Source organism: Capsaspora owczarzaki, assembly GCF_000151315.2.
Source record: "Capsaspora owczarzaki ATCC 30864 unplaced genomic scaffold supercont2.14, whole genome shotgun sequence".
NCBI classification, from domain to species: domain Eukaryota; class Filasterea; order Ministeriida; family Capsasporidae; genus Capsaspora; species Capsaspora owczarzaki.
This window is the reverse complement of record NW_011887305.1, coordinates 726,808-739,665: the sequence shown is the minus strand read 5'-3', so window position 1 is coordinate 739,665 and position 12,858 is coordinate 726,808. Positions and strand designations below refer to the sequence as shown.

Genomic DNA, 12,858 nt, shown 5'->3' with positions numbered 1-12,858 from the left:
GACAGACAGGAGCAAGTCGAAGCAGCAGACGGCTCATGAAAACCAGCCTTTCTTGGCTTGGGGAGCGGGCTTCTTCTCCGGAGGTGGTTGGATGATGACGTACACGTTCGCCTTCTTGTTCTTGCCGGGAGGAGCTGGCGAAAGATGCGGGAGAAGGATATTAAAAAACAAAATAAAAAGTGACAATGGAAGAGTGAGCTCAAAAGATCAACAACAATTAGAAAAGAATATCCACTGGAAAACGGTACTCGAGCAACAAAAGAAAACACAGCCATCGAAATGGGACCAGTGTGGGAAAGAATATGGCAGATACAAGAGCCAAGAGCCGAAAAAAAAAAAACCCCTTACCAGGCGTTTCGACGTAGAGATACCGGTACATGTACTCGCCATGTGCCTACGAGAAGAAGCAAAGATTTTTGTCACATGGTAAGCAATGCGTGCACCAGAGAGCACAGACAGGGCAACCAGAGATGCAATACCGAGTGCATTTCTGCGGAAACAGTCGCTTCGCCCTTTTCACCCTTGATTGGGAAGTTGAGGCGAGTGTGCGTGACACCTTCAAAGTCAAACTGTTGCACGCTGTCACATGCACAAGCATCAAAAAGGAAAACAGAGTCAATGGAAAAACGACAATCCAGAGACAATTTCGCAATCACTCACCCCATTCGTGGTTGACCACGGCCTTCTTCAAGCCCGCTGATCGTGGGGCCGACAACCTTGGCAATCTGGCAACAGAGCAAAATAAGGCACAGGTGCTTGAGACGTGACTGTTCAATACAACAGCGAAAAACAACAAGAGCAAAACGAAGCGTTACCACTGCGTTCTCTCGCACGCGATCAAGCGCATCGGCATACATCCGACCGACGCTTTCTTCACTGAACATTTCGGAGGCGACGTTCCACAGCATGTAACCTAATCAGGCGGTTGTTTTTGGCTCAACGTTGAATGAGTTGTTTGTACCCCGGCCAGAACAAAAAAAACTCCTGATTGTCACCAACCTGCCGCTCCGGCACCGGCAAGCACAATGATTCCGTAGAAGGACGTCTTTGCATATCGTGCAACTGTTCAAGCACACGTCCAAACGCACTGTGGGTTAGTGATACTTCTAAAACTCATAACGTTCCAATTCAGATGGCGGTTACGTCGATCGCGCCAGTGTTCGCTTGAGCGCATAAACCCGGGTCGACCAGATGAATAATGCCTGAATTGCATGAGGCTTGACGCAGCAGTGGTGCACGCGGTGGGACGGAGCGAGCTTGCTGTGGCTGTATGGAGCAGCGTGGCGGAGACAAAGCTCGGTGGGACGCGTTCAGCCGACCAAACCCTGCTCATGCTGGCTCGCACTGCATTGGTTCCGTGCATGGATGCTGTGCGCAGTGGGTTGGCAGCAGCGTTGGCAGCGTTGGCAGCGGTAGTCGACAGGCCGTTTGCGCTGCTGAGCCGCAGCATTGCCACTGCGCTCGTCCACGGCGCCATGCCTGACGATCGCGTTATACTGCATGCAAGGGCACTACTGCTGCCAGTCGCGATGGCGAAGGCGGCGCGGGTTGGCAGGAAGCCCAGCGCAAGTCCTCGTGGCGCCAAACTCATCGTCTCAGACTAGAGTTCTGAACAAGGAACAACAACGAAATCTAAGACTGAACAAAACCTCAGACTATCCTTTTAAGTCAGCAGTATTCGGGTTTTGCCATACTGTCGACAATGCCGTTCAAAGCCAGCGCTTCTCATCCTCTCTGAGCCCAACTTGCACTGTGCCAAACAGTATTTACAGCTCCTAAATGTTCAGACACAGTCCTTTACTCAGTTCTGAGATTATTTTGCTTTGACAGATATTTCCACAACTCGGATATTGACATCATCTGGAAATGCTCGTCGTCGTCGCTGCGCTCGCTCGAGCTTCGTGGCCAAGTAGCCGCCGATGGATGTCCACTGCAATGCTGCCGCAGTTAGCGCGCGTCGATCTGGACCCGCCAGCGAGGGTGGAGGACGAGATGGTCTACCTTCGATTGCACTCCAAGCCAAAGTCCAATTCAGCGAGTGGCAGCCGTTTGGCCACCCAACCCGCCCAGACGCAACTTCGGCTGTCGGTTGTTGCAGATGTCGAGCAACGACGTCGCGTTAGCGTGGCAGCCACACCGATGGCGCAGCAGTTACAAGTACATGGACCATCACAACCTGCAGAGCATCCGTCAGCCACGTCGTTCCTCGATGTCTGGTCCAGCCGATCAAGCAGCGACCGTCCAGACCTTCGCTTTGCCTTGGTCGAGACTGGAGAGCAGCGACAAGAGGCGGAATCCACCAAGCACATTGAAGTGACCATTCCACTCAAGTGGTCGTTCGCATTGGATGCAAGCACGCTCGCGGGCAGCACCGCCTTCTCTGCCTCCAAGATTGAAAGCCACGCAGTGCGTGTCGCGCTGGCTGGCCAGAGCTCGTGCCAGTTGAACTCTGTCAAGGCCACATTTGTGACCGTTTCCACCGAGGACGGCGACATTCATGCAGACACGCTGCTGGGAAACTTGCAGCTGACGTGCGCGGGGCGAGGGCAAATCCAAATACACACCAAGGCTCAGGGAGAGTCGATGGAGTTTGCGTCCAAGGCCGGCAGCATTCATTGCCAGAATGTGTACACGAATACGCTGCACATTTCGAGCGGAAGCAGCGGCGCAGACGCACAACAGCCACCACAAGAGACGACGACTGCTACTACTTCACAGTGGACCATTGGTGCCTTGCACGCCGAAGAAGAGTGCACTGTGACGATGGATGGGGAATACGGGCGGCCGCGTTTCGTGGTCGATTCTTTTGCAGGCGGATCGCTGCGAGTCAAGTCATCACAGCCCTGCGATCTTGACATTCGACACGAAGAGCGAGCTGGATTGATTCAAGTCGACGCTGTCGGCAACTCGACTGTGGTCATCACGTCGCCAGCAACCAGCAGCAGCAGCGCTAGTGCCGGCCGACGGCAACTGCATCTCGCCGAACCGTCCGCTACTTCGACGCGTATCCAGGTGAATAATCCCAACGGCTCGACCCAGCTCAAGCAATCGAGTTCTTCGTCGTGGTTGACTGGCGCCTTGTCCAAGCTGTCTCTGTCCGATGAATGAAACACAAACAAAAGAAAAAGAACAAAACAGGAAAGTAACAAAGTAAAATAATCAAACTCTGAGCATCGTTTCAGCTTTCCATACGTTCGGCTAGAGCGCGAAAGAATTAAGTCTCAATGGAGGAATGAAGAGGGTGAGGATGATGATGCTGATGATGGAGGAGGATGACGAACAAGAATGGATGATGACGACGACAACAGCACGGGTGGTCACCAAGAAAACGCTCCGCACTTCCCTCTCAGCTCGGCCACATTGCTGTTCCCCTCCCCCTCACCGACGGAGGCAACACGATGAAAGAACATTGCTCACCTCCGACAATCAAAGAAGACGGTGAGAGTTGGCGCATGGTTGTCGAATAGCTGTCGAATGGGTAGCGTGAGCGATGACTGGTGTGAAATCGCGGGGATTTAAATTCGCACGGAGATAACTAGATTCTCACCGTTGTATCACTGTTGTCCAACCCTCTGTTCTGAAAATGACCAATTGGCAAATCTTTTCCCCCCTGAGTGAGTTGCCTATCCAAACGTGATGGCGAATAATTCAAGCGGATGACGACGACAAACCGGCAGAGGTGGTCACCCCGTTTGCGCCCTATAAAAAGGCCAAATTCGATCAACCTTGCAGTCTCACTTTTTTTGCAAACTCTACAAACAAGAGCAACAGCAAGCAACAATCCACAAACTACACTCAAACAGAAATCACAAAATGACTCAAACTGCTTTCAAGACGATCGCTGTTGTCGGTGGCTCGGGCGGCCTTGGCGCGTACTTGGTCCGAGCTCTTCTGGCTGCCAAGTTTGACGTTCGCGTCATTTCGCGCCCTGAATCTCAGGCGGCCTCGTTGTCAGAGTTGGCAGCGGCGGGTGCCACTATTGTTCGCGCCGATACCAGCAACCACGACCAACTGGTGGCTGCGTTGCGAGGTGCCGAAGTTGTCATTGCCTCTTATGGTATCACGACCCTTGCCGAGCAATTCAAGCTCATCCCTGCCGCAGCTGCCGCCGGCGTCCGCCGATATGTGACGGGTGACTTTGGCATTGATCCTCGCGATGCCAAGGTTCCGCGCCCTTTCATCCAGTTCAAGAATGACGTTGCTGCCGCTGCTGCCGCTGCTGGCCTCGAAACCACCCGCATCTACAATGCAAGCTTTGCTGACACGACCTTCTACGACTGGGCCAACCTCGACGTGGCTTCGGGCAAGATCACCATTCCTGGCGATGGCACTGCACGCACCGCATTCGCGCATCGTGCGGATGTGGCCGGATTTACCGCGGCGGCCCTCCTGCACCCCGAGTTGTCCAAGAACGCCGAGCTCGCCATCGCGTCGGACATTCTGACCTGGAACGAGGTTGTTGCTACTGCGCGCAAGTATCGCCCTGATTTGCAGGTCGAGTACAGCCCGCTGGATGCCATTCAGGCCAAGATTGCGGCAGACCCCAACCCGTGGAACACGGTTGTGCTCCAGCTGTTGTACATTTTTGGCAGCGGCGAGAATGCACTGACGCATGGCTCCGATGCCGACAAGGTTGGCTACAAGACAACGCACACGCTTGACAGTACACTGGCCGCTCAGCTCAAGCAGTGAAGCTTGGAACTTGTGTGATGTGTTGAATATGTGTGTACAGAACGAAACAAAAACAACGAAACGTTGGCTTTTACTCGACAATAAAACCAACTTACGCATGTCAATCAATGAGCAGCTCATCCAAAAAGCAGTCTGAGAAGGTAGAGAATGAGCAAAAACAGATCTGACGGTCGCGAGCAACAAATGGATGATGGTCCATTGCTTGCTCGATTCCTATCAGTTCTGTCAATCTACCCTTGTTCCATCCCTAAGTTCAGTACATGTATTCTCCAAATTCATTCACTTCATTTCTCTTTTATTTTTGGGTGCCTTTGTTGCTTTCTCAGATTTTTCACTTGCCTAACGCGAATGTCTGACGATTCCAGCGTTCTCCGCAAGCGCCTCGCCTTTGCCATCATCGAGCACCTCGTACGTGCTCCCCTCCCCCCTCCCTCTCGCGCGCTCTCGCTTCTCTCTGTTTGCCTTTTCTACTCGCGTTCTTGTGCTGTACCTTTGGTTTCGCACACACTGGTGGTGGTACCACAGTGCCTGGTCCTCGTGCTCCTTACCTCTCTGTCCACGCTGCTCCTTCGCTCACTCACTCACTCACTCTCTCTCTCTCTTGTTCTGTGTGACAGGCGTCCGAGGTCGCGTCCAAGGCATTCCCCGAAGAAGCAACCGAAAGCCTCGAAGGTCGGTTTGCTTGTCTCATTCATTGAACTGAGGACAAAGATCTCGAGTTTTTTTTTTTTCCAATGGACTCGACTCGATTGGAGAGACACTTTCTCTCACTTTCACAAACCTCACCTCGCATGGTCATTCATTCTGACTTGACGACGAATTTGCAACGAGAGCGTTTGTCTCAATGAGAGACTGCGAAACACCTCACTTCACGTCACTCCCTTACTCGATCTCACTCACTCAATCGACATGTGTCGCGTTCCTCGATCTCGACTTTGCGACTACTTGCTTTTTGCTCAATGAGAGACCTCACTCACCGTCACTCACTTCTCAATCGCTGTTCCGTCTGCAGTGGCCATTCAATGCCTCAGTCAAGTCTACGACGTCGACAAGGACGACCCTGCACAGCAGGCGGCCCTCACCATCCGCCCCGCAAACCTCCAGCGCCTGTTCAAGATGTTTGTGAGCACGGCCAGCGCAACAAAGCAGGCCGCTCCAGCTGGAGACGCCGCAAAGTCATCCCCAGTCAGCCACCACAACGTCGATGCCGGCGCCAAGCCGTCCGACGCATCAACCGCAGAGCGTGCCGCGGAGGCCGAAAAGCTCAAGGCAGAGGGCAACGAGCGATTGAACTCACTCGATTACGACGGTGCTGTCAAAAAGTATTCGCTCGCCATCGACCTCAATCCGACCAACGCAGTGTACTTTGCCAACCGGTGAGTGCTTTTTTTGCAGTGCAGCTTGGAGGGCGGGCATGTAAAGGGTTGTGCAGGGGCGGGGGGGGGGAGAGCAAGCTCAGCACTGGCACTTCGCTTACCATTTGGAAACTTGCAGCGCTGCCGCCTACACCAACCTCAAGCGTTTCAAGGATGCTGTCGAGGACAGCCACACTGCCATCTCTCTCGATCCGACATACAGCAAGGCGCACGCACGTTTGGGGTAAAGGGTCGGCTCAAGCTGTTGTGTTCGCTCGAGAGCGAAATCGCTCACCCGTCTGTTTTCATTTGCTCCCACGCTTCTTTCAGCCACGCATACTTTGCACTTCGTCAGTACGACGCTTCGATTTCGGCGTACAAGTCGGCACTGGAGATTGAGCCCAACAACTCGTCGTACCTGACCAACCTGAAGGCCGCAGAGAAGGCTTCGCAAGAGGAAGGTGGTGTTGAGGCAGCAGCTCCTCGCGGCGGCAATGCGGTATGTCGTGAAGACAGGGGTTTTCGAGGTGCGGGGAGGGAATTGGGTGTTGCGACAACGACTAACTCTGGTTTTGGTTTTTGCTTTTGCTGCTCTTTTTGCCACAAAAAATAGCCCGCCGCCGCACCTGGCGGCTTTGATATTGGCTCCCTGTTGAGCAACCCCAACCTCATGAACATGGCCTCGCAATTCATGAGCTCCCCTGCCGCTGCCAACTTGATGAGCAATCCCATGTTTGCCAATCTGTAAGTCCGAGTGGTTCGCCGAGAAGTTGAGAGAATCGGCCTTTTCACTAAAAGAGCACACACAACCTTGTCTCGCAGGGCTTCAAGTTTTATGGGAGGTGCTGGTGCTGGTGCAGGTGCAGGTGCTGGAGCCGGCGCTGCTTCCGCCAACCCGGACGACGATGGCGAGGATGACGGCGCAACTCCTGGCGCTGCTGGTGGTCAAATGCCCGATCTGAGTGCTCTGTTGAACAACCCAGCGCTTCGCAACATGTTTGCTGGCGGCGCGCCCCAACAATGATTTCTTGTTCTTTGCGAATTTTGAATGCGATTTGTTTTTGTGTGTTTCAACTCCGAATACCCAACATTGTTTCTTCAAGGTCTGTGCCCCTTCAATGTCAAATATCCGGGAGAGGAGTGAGCTGAATGCTAGGGTAGCAGGCACTCGGTGAAGATGACTATTTTCTCGCAATTCCGCTCATTCCTCTGGTTGACTGACGTTGGCGAGGATGTACTCGCCAAACTTGCAGCATTCAACCCAAACCTTTCCACTGCCCTTCTTCCATACTCCCCTCAATCCCCGAGCGCCATCAGCAATTCTAGAATGACAATTCTGGTGTTCAATTTCGAAATCTGATCTCTTCTCACAACTCACATCCATTCAGCTCTTTTTCCCTTTATCCTTTCTTTTCTCTCAGTTTCTTGATTCTTTTTTTCTTATAGAAAGTTCACTCTTCTCAGCATATTTTTCTTCACATGTCAAGCTTGTCGCTTCGTGAAGTCAAGCTTTGTCTTCTTGGCGTAAGCGCGTCTCTTTCTTGCCGTGGTTTCGTTGCTTTCCCGCTTCTTCCTTCTTCTTCCATCTTCTTCCTTCTTCTTCTTCGTCTTCTAACATTGACTCGTGTCTCCGCATTCGAGTCGTTCGTTCGTTCGTTCGTTCGTTCGTTCGTTCGTTTGCTCTTCACAAAAAAAAAAAAAAACAAAAAAAAAAAAAAAGCCATTTGTAGACTAATTTTTGAATTATTATCGATTTTATTATTATTATTTTTTATTGTTGATGCAAAATTTCAATGCAAAAATCATTGCGGCTTTTTTTTTTTTTTTTTTTTTTTTTTTTTTTGGATTTATCGCTTCGTTGTTTGACTGACTTTTTGACTTTGGCTGCTTTTGAATGAATGAATGAATGCTTTTCTTCTTCTTCGTTGACAGGATGCTGGCGTCGGCAAGTCGAGTCTCGTGCTGCGGTTTGTCGCAGACTCGTTCAACGAAAACTCGGAAAGCACAATTGGGTAAAAAAAAACCAAAAAAACCAAAAAAAAAAAAAAAAAAAGCAAAATTATGGCTTTTAAAACGCTTCTTTTGGCTTACTGTTTGCTCACTCACCTGCCTACCAAATCCTTGCTCCCTTCTCACTACTAATCCCTTGATTTCACACCTTTTCCCCCTTCCTCAATCGCTCCAAACCCCTCCCCCTCCCTCACGCCAGCGCTTCGTTCATGTCCAAGACGCTCATTGTTGAGGACCAGACATTCAAATACCAAATCTGGGACACGGCAGGCCAGGAGAAGGTGAGCACCGAAAATTTGCTACCGACCAAGCATTGTATCGACTCTCTAACCCCCCCACTCACCGCCCTCTAAAACCTCACCACACTCGCACCAAACCTAGTACCGTGGATTGGCCCCGATGTACTACCGAAATGCGGCGGCAGCAATCATCGTGTACGAAATCACGCGCAAGCAGAGCTTTGAGGCGCTCAAGCACTGGGTCAAGGAGCTCCGCCAGTTCGGGCCCTCCAACATCATCCTGGCTATTGCAGGCAACAAGTCGGATCTCGAGTCACAGCGCCAAGTCTCCAGCGACGAGGCCAAGGAGTACGCCGACTCGATTGACGCCCTCTTTGTCGAAACCAGTGCCCTCACGGCCGACAACGTCAGCTATTTGTTTGAAGCACTAAGTATGTTTGGTTTGTGTGTTTGGTATTTGTGGCTCTCTCTTCCTCGTCATGGAGAGGGGCTGGCTTGTTTGGCACGATCTGTTGTCTGCGCTCGCTTTGGTCTTCCGCTCATTTTTTTTTTGCTTGTTTCTCAAGGTAAACGACTCCCACAAGAATCAATCGCACAACCAAAGCCGGCTTCGACGGTGCAACTCGTTGACGAGACGCCCAACAAGCCAAAGAATGAAAAGTGTGGAGCGTGCTAGATCAGAATTCGGAACGTTGGCGCAGCTTGTTCCCCAGAGCATGTTTTTTTGTTTGTGATTCTGTTTGTATTGAGCGAGTCTCGCTTGGTATATTCTTTTGTTAGCATGCAATCTATATCAGCATTTGCCAGTGCAGTGTCGCTTCACGCTCCATGAAAATGCTTGAACACAACATCTCGTTTTGGACGATAGTAAATGAGCATTAGATTGGTGGGGACAGATACAGCGGACAACGCGACATCCATACACGCAACATCGTCTGCACGAGAAAGCGACCGGCGTGGCAGACGGCAACGGACGATGAACGACAAAATCAGCGAGAGGAGAAAAGAAAGAAAGAGACAGGATAACAACAACAACCACTACAAGTGGCTACATTCACATGGACTGGAGGTAAAAAGGCGAATGGGGGAAAGGACAAACAAAACAAAGAACAATGGAGCAACGAGAAGAAAACCGTGGCCGAGCACGTTTCTTTACTTCTTGGCGTCCTTGGACTTCTTCTTTGTATAGATGCGCGTGCTGACACCGCCTGTGACATGGTGCGCCAACAAACAAGAGCAAAAACAAAAAAAAATGAGGGATGACTTAAGGGCAACGGACATGCAGCCCACACAGATCAATATGTACCGTCGACTAGGCTGAATTGAATTTCTCGAACAGTATCTTGGTCCACACGATAGTCAAAGCTGCACCCCCACCCGCACAGGTCAGGCAAAAAGTCCATTTCAACTCTCTCCCCTGCTCCTTTATCATCAAACTAAAATCTCTAAAAACCCTTGGAAACTTACACGTTGCCGAAAGTCACGGACAAGGGCTTGCCGGTCGCCTTCTCGTACGCCTCGAGCAGCTTGGAGACAATTTCAGTCTTCTTGCTGCTGACGAGGAGGTAGTCGTACTCGGATGGCACTTGCAAAGCGAAAAAGTTGTCGGGCAGTTTGCTGAGCGAGATTGAGCCAATCTCTTTCAATGCGATGCGGCGTTTGCACTTGTAGCCGTTCGGGTCAATGTTGTAAACACCGCCCTCTGCATGATTTGACAAGCACAAAGCAGCAACAGCAGCAACAACAACAACAACAAGACGCCCAGCCCCAATTGAGATTGTAGTCCAATACAATTTTGATACGCACACAAACAACTGCTCCGTACCAGTCAGCAGGAAGATACGGTCTTGCATCTTGTGTCGCTTGTTAATCTTGACAATGACGTCCGAGAAGAGGATTTCCTTGTCGTTGTTCTTTGCCATGAGCTTCAGGACGCTCTGGTTGGACAGGAGGCTGAGATGGTCGCCAAGGAACATCTTGACGGCGGACGAGCGTCGTCGCTCCTTCTGGCCCATAAACTTGTTGTCTGCGCTGCTACCAGTCGCAGAGCCCGAGGCCGCTGCGCTCGTCGAGTTGGGCGTCGTAATGTTGGTTTCTTGTGGGATGTCAGACATGGTTTGCTGTTCCTTCTTTGGATCAATCCCAAAACCCGAATTTAAACAAAAACCCTAAAAACCAAAGAAATGCTTTTTTGTGATGAAGACGAAGGTGAGCTTTGAGGATGACTGCAAAAGCGAGGCAAGAGAAAGGTCATTGAAGAAAGGGAAGCAAAGCACAAAGAAGAAGAAGAAAAAAGGCTTTGTATTGTATTGTATTGTATTGTATTGGATTGGATTGGGCTTTGTCCAGAGTTTGGCCGCTCGCTTTGGAGCGCCACTTCTCCCACCCACAGACGCAAGCTGGGTTCGACGAGCATCAGAGTCAGATGCACCATCACCCGCGCCGAGCTCGTAATGATAAGCCATTGAAGTGCCTCTTTTTGCCTGTTTTTTTTTTTTTTTTTTTTTTTTTTCTGTGAGGTTTTTCGCTTGTCCTTCGTTCCTGGATGCCCGCCGATTTGGTCACAGCGGAACTCCAGGCACGGCAGAACAGATCCACGCCAAAAGGCCGATGGGACGCCTGTGCAATGTCCCCTCCCTCCCCCCAACTGCAGCGAATCCATCACAGCCAAAAGCCATCAGTTGAACTTTTTTTTTTTTTTTTTTTCCATTTCTCTCGCTTCGCTTTTCGCTCTGAGCGTTTTGTTCATGGTGCTGTCTGTTGTGCGTCCATCGCTCGGGCCAATCACTTGCTCACCACGCGTCACAAACACGCGATGAATGGTGCTGGTGAGCCAGTGCGACGGGGGCAGCGGGCTTATGCGAGCGAAGACCTGAATCGTGATAGAAAAAAAGAAAAAGAAAAAAAAAAAAACTCTTACCAAAAAAAAAAAAAAAAAAAAAATGAATAAAGCGAGAAAAAAAAAAAAAAAAAGATTGGTTGCTGAGAAATGACAATCTTGAATTTGGATGCAAAACTGGAGCAAAGCAAAAAACAGCGCGATGGTGTATTTAAGAAAAAAAAAGCAGAATGGAAGTGTGACAAGAGTGATTCTAGCCCGACTTGCACCGTTTGAGTGATGAAACAACCTCCAAACAAACCAAAAATCTCTGAATCTGTTTTCAAGGGTCCCGAAATCAGTGCAAAATCTGTGAAAATACTATTCACAAACACACATTCGGCTGAACCCTCGAAGAGTGTGTGCAGTCCACGTCGGGGTAGAGTTACGCATCAAACAACGATTTATTCGGAACGAGGTTTCGGTCTGCGCCACTTCTACACTTCCATCTCGGTACAGCGGCAGCCGCATCCAGTTGGACACGAAACATTGTGCTCAAACCATGCCCGCATGTGCTCGGAGTGGCCTCCGTGGCCACACACGACGCAAAAGTTCGACAGACCTGTTATTTGTGCAAAACAAAGAAAAGAATCGAAAAAATGATGAACAACTCGTTTCCAACTCATGCCACACAACCAACCAAACAACCGACTACCCACCTTTCACTGGAACGTGGCAAATGGCGCACCCAAAGCCATAGCCCTTCCGCTTGCAGTCTCCGCACCGAACAGACCGCAAAAAGTTCTTGTTGCAAATTTGGCACTTGACGTCAAATTCTGCTCCCCCAACCCCCAATTCCCAAAAAGCACCGCAGAGTGAGAAGCACACTTTCACCAAAACCCCCGTTGCCACCATCAACCAACCAAGATTTGCTCACCAAGGCCGAGATGTCCGCGGGGTGGCTGATGCAAAAAGCGCAGCAACTCGCCACGCGCTTGCAGGTATCCCCAGCCGTACAGAACCTCGCTATAAAACTTGATAAACTGGAAAAAGCGATTGGACTTGCTTGGGTCAAGCATGCTGTGCAGCAGATGCAACAGACCAACACACAAAAACAATAAGTTTCCCTCTCGTTGCACACTGTTTCTCTGTCTGCCGCACAGAAAATGCCCATACCGAACAGCTTTGGCATAGTTTTGATCATCAGTAGCGCCGAAAGCACCGCGGCTCAGAGGCCTGGCGGTCGCGAGCGCAGATGTAGACATGGCGCTGAGCAGCCCACTTGTGACGCTGGGTTCATGGTCGATCGAATCTGCTGATCGACTCGCGTGCAGATTACCGTGTTGCCCGCGACTGCAACTTCCCCAAGTGAGCATTTTCAGTTCCACAAGAGCAACAGACTCCTCCCACAAAGCGAATCAATCCCGCATACGCTAGTTTCCATCCTGCCGCATTGGATTTTACGCCGGGCCAAGCAAAGACGCAAGCAAGCATGGCAAGGGTTTGTACATCGGGTATCCGCTCATAGTGTTGAATTCTGTCAGCAAAAACAAACAACAAAAAATCACGCCTGTAAGCGGGGTCGCTTCCATTCCGCAGACCTCTTGTTCGCTGCTGACACTCACAATGAATTAAGAAGATTTCGACCGAAAGGATGCAATGCCCAGGGGCCTGGCGAAAGTTCATCTGCAGGAGTGCTGGCCAAGTTCGTTGGCAACTGTGACGCTTTGCTGCCGCCTGCTGC

General features: G+C 50.8%; 7 protein-coding genes across 7 annotated transcripts; 4 read left to right on the top strand and 3 right to left on the bottom strand.

Moving 5' to 3' along the window:
• Positions 1 to 33: 33 nt before the first annotated feature.
• CAOG_07697 (hypothetical protein) lies at positions 34 to 1,591 on the bottom strand (the record flags this gene model as incomplete). Its single annotated transcript, XM_004343521.1, has 7 exons — positions 34 to 134; positions 349 to 394; positions 480 to 579; positions 661 to 725; positions 816 to 913; positions 1,000 to 1,062; positions 1,144 to 1,591. 7 exons carry the CDS (start codon positions 1,589 to 1,591, stop codon positions 34 to 36), a joined length of 921 nt encoding a protein of 306 aa, XP_004343571.1.
• A 211-nt stretch (positions 1,592 to 1,802) lies between these two features.
• On the top strand, positions 1,803 to 3,170 carry CAOG_07696 (hypothetical protein). The gene has a single exon (XM_004343520.2). The coding sequence runs from the start codon at positions 1,867 to 1,869 to the stop codon at positions 3,106 to 3,108; it is 1,242 nt and encodes a 413-aa protein (XP_004343570.1). The 5' UTR covers positions 1,803 to 1,866; the 3' UTR covers positions 3,109 to 3,170.
• A 575-nt stretch (positions 3,171 to 3,745) lies between these two features.
• CAOG_07695 (hypothetical protein) lies at positions 3,746 to 4,800 on the top strand. The gene has a single exon (XM_004343519.2). The coding sequence runs from the start codon at positions 3,814 to 3,816 to the stop codon at positions 4,690 to 4,692; it is 879 nt and encodes a 292-aa protein (XP_004343569.1). The 5' UTR covers positions 3,746 to 3,813; the 3' UTR covers positions 4,693 to 4,800.
• A 184-nt stretch (positions 4,801 to 4,984) lies between these two features.
• On the top strand, positions 4,985 to 7,153 carry CAOG_07694 (hypothetical protein). The gene is made up of 7 exons (XM_004343518.2): positions 4,985 to 5,100; positions 5,310 to 5,364; positions 5,705 to 6,068; positions 6,187 to 6,291; positions 6,378 to 6,546; positions 6,661 to 6,791; positions 6,870 to 7,153. Exons 1-7 carry the CDS (start codon positions 5,041 to 5,043, stop codon positions 7,069 to 7,071), a joined length of 1,086 nt encoding a protein of 361 aa, XP_004343568.1. The 5' UTR covers positions 4,985 to 5,040; the 3' UTR covers positions 7,072 to 7,153.
• A 355-nt stretch (positions 7,154 to 7,508) lies between these two features.
• CAOG_07693 (Rab31 protein) lies at positions 7,509 to 9,140 on the top strand. The gene is made up of 5 exons (XM_004343517.2): positions 7,509 to 7,571; positions 7,980 to 8,059; positions 8,257 to 8,338; positions 8,439 to 8,727; positions 8,863 to 9,140. The coding sequence occupies exons 1-5, from the start codon at positions 7,527 to 7,529 to the stop codon at positions 8,970 to 8,972; spliced, it is 606 nt and encodes a 201-aa protein (XP_004343567.1). The 5' UTR covers positions 7,509 to 7,526; the 3' UTR covers positions 8,973 to 9,140.
• An 11-nt stretch (positions 9,141 to 9,151) lies between these two features.
• Positions 9,152 to 11,269, bottom strand: CAOG_07692 (hypothetical protein). Its single transcript, XM_004343516.2, has 5 exons — positions 11,217 to 11,269; positions 10,122 to 10,482; positions 9,764 to 9,998; positions 9,603 to 9,661; positions 9,152 to 9,504 (listed from the first exon to the last, which is right to left on the bottom strand). Exons 2-5 carry the CDS (start codon positions 10,408 to 10,410, stop codon positions 9,449 to 9,451), a joined length of 639 nt encoding a protein of 212 aa, XP_004343566.2. The 5' UTR covers positions 10,411 to 10,482; positions 11,217 to 11,269; the 3' UTR covers positions 9,152 to 9,448.
• A 245-nt stretch (positions 11,270 to 11,514) lies between these two features.
• CAOG_07691 (hypothetical protein) lies at positions 11,515 to 12,858 on the bottom strand. The gene is made up of 6 exons (XM_004343515.2): positions 12,740 to 12,858; positions 12,547 to 12,651; positions 12,291 to 12,467; positions 12,052 to 12,194; positions 11,834 to 11,950; positions 11,515 to 11,736 (listed from the first exon to the last, which is right to left on the bottom strand). The coding sequence occupies exons 2-6, from the start codon at positions 12,606 to 12,608 to the stop codon at positions 11,612 to 11,614; spliced, it is 624 nt and encodes a 207-aa protein (XP_004343565.2). The 5' UTR covers positions 12,609 to 12,651; positions 12,740 to 12,858; the 3' UTR covers positions 11,515 to 11,611.